Raw genomic sequence first — 7,090 nt, forward strand, 5'->3', positions numbered from 1 at the left:
AATCCACTAGCAATATAAGATAAAATACACACGCACGAATCTTGAATAAATGTAATAATGTTCGTCAAACAATTTATCTTAGCCCACTTCAAATGTATGTTTTCAATTGGTGTTTGATTGAATTCTTGGAAGTGAATGGGGAAAATGATTAATAAGGCTGATCTAATTATATTTTATTGTTTTTGAATTAATACATATCATATATATCACCCTCTTAAGTTTGCAAATATTGGGATCTATGTTGGAATTAGAATGTGGTTGGATTGTAGCCAATCTTCGCAATTTGCGCTCCTTCTCTGTCTCTAAATAAAGGTATGAAATGAGTTATATATATGCAACCTGAGTTTGAAGGCTATATATATTGCTTGGTTAGTTCTGTATTTTGCACTCCACGCCCCCAACTCCCGGAGCTTCGATTTCTGGAGTTGATGGCGGTTCGTCATCATTGAAGCGAACGCCGGCCAAGTGAGTGATTAATATCCGAAGCCAAAGGCCCACTCTTGAATTCTATAATGCTTCTCCTTGTTTTTGAGAATCTTGTTTATATGATCTTTTAATCTCTCTCTCTCTCACACATATACGTTGCATGTTGTTTTTCAGAATCATGAATTCTGAATCTTTGTAAAAATCTGATTGAATTCTAATAATAATGTATGTTTTCAGATAAAAGTGGGAATTAATTTTCCATTTAAGCAAAAGCAGCAATGGAAAGCACAAGTAGCAGGGCCAAATCTAGGGAAAATGGGAAGCTCTTGCCATTTTCCCATTTCTCCTCCCACCCTGCTGCACCGATGCAACCGGGGAGGTTTCCGGTGTTGAAGATGGCAGAATGCAGCATGCATGGAGATAGCAGAGTGCAGCATGCATGAGCGTGAAGTCGATGTGCATGGATGAGAAGTTGATGTGCATGGATGTGAAGTTGATGTGAGAAAATATCTTCATCCAGCTGGCGTCCAGGTGGAGTCTATTCAGCATATGCGAATGGAAGAGGAGTTAGTTAATTGTTAGTTAAGCTTCATAACCGTGTTAGTTTAACTTAGCTTCTTTAGTATAAATAGCTCTTTTCTTAGCTTTGTAAACACATGTTTTGAGTGTGATCAATAAAGATCTTTTCTCTCTCAATTTCATTCAATGTTTCTCGATTTATCATCTTCTACATGGTATCAGTGACAAACTTTCAATTTCCGCTGTTTTCTATCTGATTTCTTACGTCTTCAATGGCTCCTCGCGGCGGCGGCGGCGGCAGTCAGATCCAGTCAGCGGAGGATTTCTCCAGCCCTTACTACCTTCATCCAAGTGATAATCCCGGCCTTCAATTGGTACCTCAGCCACTCATCGGTTCCAATTACATCAATTGGAGCCGATCTATGTCTACGGTTCTCTTAGCTAAGAATAAGTTGTTATTTGTCAATGGTGTTTTGTTGAAGCCTACTGATGATGATCTCCTATATTCCGCTTGGATCCGATGCAATAGTATGGTTGTTTCCTGGATTAGGAACTCTCTATCGCCTCAGATATGTTCTAGCATCATGTATCTCGAGGATGCGAAGGAAATCTGGTCAGATCTACGCGATCGATTTTCACAATGTGATTCTGCTCGCATTTATCAGCTAAGGCAGAGAATCATGTCTCTGACTCAGAGAGATGATGATATCAACAATTACTTCTGTTAAGAGTATTTTGAGCTGATACAAACACTCCAATGAATCAATGAGTTCAACGGAGGCACTTAGAGGTTGGCAATAGAAGGATTAATTACAACGAGCAAGAAGCCGTTGCATGGAGCAGTTGGAGATCAGTTACACCAACTGATCTTACTCTATCTTACACTCCCTATAAATATTGCCGTAATCCAAAGAGCTCATTGAGAAGAAACGAGAGAAAGAAATCAGCTGAGGGATCATAACAACAATCTATGGCTAGAGTGAGAGATACACACTATCTTTGTGAGGAACTAGCTTGTATAGTCTTCGGTGTGATATGAGTTCATATGCGAAGAGGGAGTAGCTTGTTCTTGAGTGTGTGATCTTGTTGTATGATTGTAGTTCTTGATCGTGATTGAAGTAAATCGATTCGTTATTCTCCCGTGGACGTAGGCTTACGCCGAACCACGTATATCCTCGTGTTCTTGTTGTTCCATTTCGTTTTTGCTCCGATCTCGATTTCCAACAAATGGCGCCGTCTGTGGGAAAGAGGAGAATCGTTGGAAGAAGTCAGAGATCAGTTTGAAAATGGATGGGCAGCGGTCTTGGAGAAGGAGATTGCGTTCTTGATCACGTCAGTTGAAGTGGACGAAGGTGTGGTCGGTTTTGGTTCGTGCAGCTTTGAGCGATATTGTTGAGAAGTTTTCTGCATTGGCGATTCATTGTGGAGAGAGCTCGAGGGTTCATCGATCAAGAAAGAGGGAAGTTCTTGGTGATCGTTGGTGTAGCTCGCTCAATGATCGTTGCTCATATTGATGGTCCATAATGGGATCGAGTATGGCGATATGCAACTCATTTCCGAGGCCCATGATGATGTTGATGGATATTGAAGGCCACAAGAGCCTTGATGAGATGATGATCAGAGGCGGAGCATACCTCTTGGATGATGCAATGATGGTGTTCGACGAAATGCCGGAGAATAATGTGATTACTTGGATGATAGTGATCGCTAGGCACGTCGAAAATGGGCGGTCGAGCTGGCAGAGGGCGTTGAAGGTTTACGAGTGGATGAATCTTCGCTGTTGGTAAGCGCTGAATGCTAGGATGCTGGCCACGATTCTCTCTGTGCTTGGGAAATGGTGGTTGCGCGTAAGGTGTTCGATGAAATTCGGGAGAGAAATGTGTTTTCCAATTTTCGATGATTTGGAGAGTTTGCAGGGGCTGTGATGATGTCGCTCATGAGTTCCAGCAACGACGACCAGGTGGTACCGCCGCTACAATGGGAAAGAGACACCGTCGAAGAAGATAAAATCGCCGGTTCAGCGAGTGATATTTCTTTCCCCGGAACTTTCGAATTTGGCACAGTAGTTTCGAATGTGGAAGTTGGTCGAGTTGGCGACGATGAATCAGATGACACTAGGTTTATCAGTAATGTGAGTGATTCTAGAATTGCGATTGAGAATGAAGAATTCTTGTTCCACGTTCTATCCGGATAGGCAAGCAAGAAGGCCTCGTCTTGGTGTTTTTGGGGACAGCAGCTATGGGTGGTTCGATCCGGCGGAGTTGATTCCATTTGAGGAGAATTTTGCCCAGAAGTCAATGCAAACTACATCCCGGTCAATCATTAAGACGGTGGAGGAAGCTGCGGACGAGAAGGCCAGTGGAGAAGTGTTTGAGGGATGCGAAGAAGCATAAGAGCAACGTCGACGACGTCGTGATCGTTAGCGATTCGAGGAGGATCCCGAAGGGGCAACAGCCATGTTATTTACTTCAAGATTTTTGTTTGCGTTTGTTGAATTGTCCGTGGGAGAGGTGCAACAGCCGTGTCATCTTAAGCGATGAAAGTGGTAATAATCTTGACAGAAATTCGGTTATCACTTATGAGGGATGTGTGATATCTCTAGGAATCAGCAACTCCAATTCTGAACGGGGAAGATTCAGATTAGGTGGAGGTTTTATCGTCCGGTGGAGGCGATCGTCCGGTGGGAGCATTGTGGCTGATCAAGGAAGTGATAAAGGAGGATCTGGGGATGATTCTCGGAGTCAGGATGGTGACAAGAATAGTCAAGATTGGCGCTACTCGGACATGAGATCGACAAAGAACAAGATGATCGAAAGAAGTGTTGTATCATCTCAAAAGGTGGAGGATTGTTAAGAGTATTTTGAGCTGATACAAACACTCCAATGAATCAATGAGTTCAACGGAGGCACTTAGAGGTTGGCAATAGAAGGATTAATTACAACGAGCAAGAAGCCGTTGCATGGAGCAGTTGGAGATCAGTTACACCAACTGATCTTACTCTATCTTACACTCCCTATAAATATTGCCGTAATCCAAAGAGCTCATTGAGAAGAAACGAGAGAAAGAAATCAGCTGAGGGATCATAACAACAATCTATGGCTAGAGTGAGAGATACACACTATCTTTGTGAGGAACTAGCTTGTATAGTCTTCGGTGTGATATGAGTTCATATGCGAAGAGGGAGTAGCTTGTTCTTGAGTGTGTGATCTTGTTGTATGATTGTAGTTCTTGATCGTGATTGAAGTAAATCGATTCGTTATTCTCCCGTGGACGTAGGCTTACGCCGAACCACGTATATCCTCGTGTTCTTGTTGTTCCATTTCGTTTTTGCTCCGATCTCGATTTCCAACAACTTCACTAATCTCCGAATAGTTTGGGATGAATACAAGCACACTCAGCCGATCTCATGGTATGTTTGTACGAATTGTAGGTGTCACAGTGCAACAAAGTGGCATAAACACCAGGAAGAAGAGTGTGTTATGCAGTTTCTGATTGGATTGAATGCATCTTATTCTCAGATCCGTTCTCACATATTATCTATGGTGCCTTTGACTACCTTATCTAAGGTTTTCTCTTTGGTTTTGCAAGAGGAAAGGCTGCTCTAAGTTCAGTAGTGGCATATTATGTTCTCACTGTGGAAAGACAAATCATACGGTTGACAAATGCTTCACTCTTCATTGTTTTCCACCTAGTTTTGGAAGAGGAAAGTTCAAACCAAATCCAAATTCAAAGGATTATGGTTCCTCCTAGTCTGTTAATTTTGTAGATGATTGCTTTCCAGATTCAAATTGAAGGTGCACATAACACGTTGTGTGTTTGTGTATTACGGAGTAAGCAAGTGTGCACAGAGAAAACTAATGCAAGTGCTTGGTCAAGACACCACGCTCCTTAAATCCACTGGATCACCAGGTCCAGGAACTCAAGAGAACACGGAGTATTTTTGTCGTTGGACACACTCGACTCCCCTTCAACAAAATATTAAATCCCTCAACCCGATTACTATAAATTAGTATAGGGAAGCGGGGTCGATCCCACGAAGATGGATTCGTGAAGAAGTGCTTAGAGACTGGAAACAAGCGGCTGCTGCCACGCAAAAGGGTTGAGAATTTTAACTACTTCTAGACCTAGACACAAAATGTAAATGCTAGACCTAGGACACAGAACATGTAATAGAATCAGACTTCAATACTGAGAGACACATTTTGCTTCCTGGATGGAGTAGACGATTAACTAATTAAGACTAGACAGGGAGGATAAAACAGCGGGGACCATGACTCCAATTATAGCAAGTACGGCTAAAGCTGCAAATAACAAACTCATGCTCCAACTAACAACGACATGCAATTTCCTTACCGATTCAAATACGCAAATGGGGAAAACAGAGCATATATCTAGATTCGAATAGAATATAAAGATTTGGATGCCGGAAACTTGCTATGAACTGGAAATACATCAGATCTACGTAAACTAGGCGAAATGAAATGAAAACACGTAAACTAGGCATGAAATTAAATCAATCTTGCTCAGATTCACGTTGGATGCTTAATCCACTCCGGATCTAAGTAATCCGAACCCAACAACAGACACAACCGACTCCATAACTCCGGTTTTCACAGATCTGCTCCGATCAACTCCGAATTCAAACAACCGCAAACAACTCCACAACTCCAGCGAACTCAACCCTCCGATTTATCCACAAACAGACTCCGATCACCCAGATCCAACTGCAAACCTGCATAAATTCAGAAAACAACTGCGAAAAGCATCCAACTCCAAAATTCTAAAAATCAACGTAACAGAAAATCAAACTTGCATTGAGATTAGAGAATATTCGGCAAAACAAACAAATAGAGCTCCGAGCTTCGAACAGCGAAGCTCGGCGAAATCAGGAAAGTATGAAAACAGAAATTAAATTGTTTCTTCGCCCACAGAAGGACGGTGTTACAACCCACAATAGCTTCAAAGAAAACTAAACATGAACCCCGGTGCGAACCCTGAATCTCCCCACGAAAAGAACCCAAGTGTGTGAAAAGTGAACTAAGCTACAGGTTGTTAGCGAGGCCTCCAACCGAGAAGGTCCATCCAACGTGCATGCTTCTCCCTTTTATAGATGCGGACATAGCCTTCTAGAGTCTTCGTAGAAATCTCTATTCTACCCTTCAACTCCGAGGTTTCCTCCGTCAAGCAATTTTCCGCATAATGTCCACTCATTCGCCTATTTCCTAGGCCCACGCAACTGTCCTCCTCCTTTCCTGGACCTGGCGAAAAATCTTCACACACCTGGCTTAAAACGTGCGTTAGACCCAGAAATTTCACGAATTAAAGCCCTAGACCTATGCATGAAATTAGCCTTATCACAAATTCAAATGATAAGGCTCCTACTCCATCCGTCATGCCTACATTTGATCAATACCAGCAGCTGATAACTCTATTGCAAAATCAACTTGCTACTAGCTCTCCTTCTCTTCCTGCTTCAGCCGCACAACACACTCCACCTCCTACACAATCTCCACCTTTCACAGGTACTACTCTTTATCATCCTCTCATAGCAAATATATCAATGCCATCACCTGTTTGGCTCCTAGACACAGGAGCTACTCATCATGTCTGCTGCAACATGTCCTTATTCAACTCACTCTCTCCTGTCCAAAATGCCTCTGTCAAATTACCAAATGGAGCTACAACTTCCATTACTCACATAGGAACTGTTTTCCTTACACCTTCTATCACTCTTCTCTGTCTTATATGTTCCATCTTTTTTATTCAATCTCATCTCTGTCAGTTCATTGACTAGTTCTCTATCTTGCAATGTGATATTTACTAATGACTCTATTGTAATCCAGGAAGCTTCTCAGGCAATTGTGATTGGGAAGGGTAGAAGATTGGGAAACCTATACACACTAGATGTGAATTCTGAGCATGAAGTTACTCAAGGTCATTCTGCTACTTCAGCTTTTATCCCTATTTCTTTGTCTATTTCCCATCCTCTTAATGTCAATTCTGTTATAAATATTGATATTTGGCATAAGAGGTTAGGACATTTATCGTACAAAACAGTAACATTTACCTTTACAGCCATCCGTTAATGTTGCTAAAGACCATTTTGATCTTATTCACTATGATGTGTGGGGTACTTTTTCTCCAA

The 7,090-nt window shown here is 42.0% G+C and overlaps 1 protein-coding gene across 1 annotated transcript; it reads left to right on the plus strand.

The window, feature by feature from the left end:
- Positions 1 to 1,217: 1,217 nt before the first annotated feature.
- On the plus strand, positions 1,218 to 1,673 carry LOC121757319. The gene has a single exon (XM_042152867.1). It carries the CDS (start codon positions 1,218 to 1,220, stop codon positions 1,671 to 1,673), a length of 456 nt encoding a protein of 151 aa, XP_042008801.1.
- The last annotated feature ends 5,417 nt before the right edge of the window (positions 1,674 to 7,090 follow it).

The sequence above is a fragment of the Salvia splendens genome, chromosome 1 (assembly GCF_004379255.2).
Source record: "Salvia splendens isolate huo1 chromosome 1, SspV2, whole genome shotgun sequence".
In the NCBI taxonomy this organism is placed as follows: domain Eukaryota; kingdom Viridiplantae; phylum Streptophyta; class Magnoliopsida; order Lamiales; family Lamiaceae; genus Salvia; species Salvia splendens.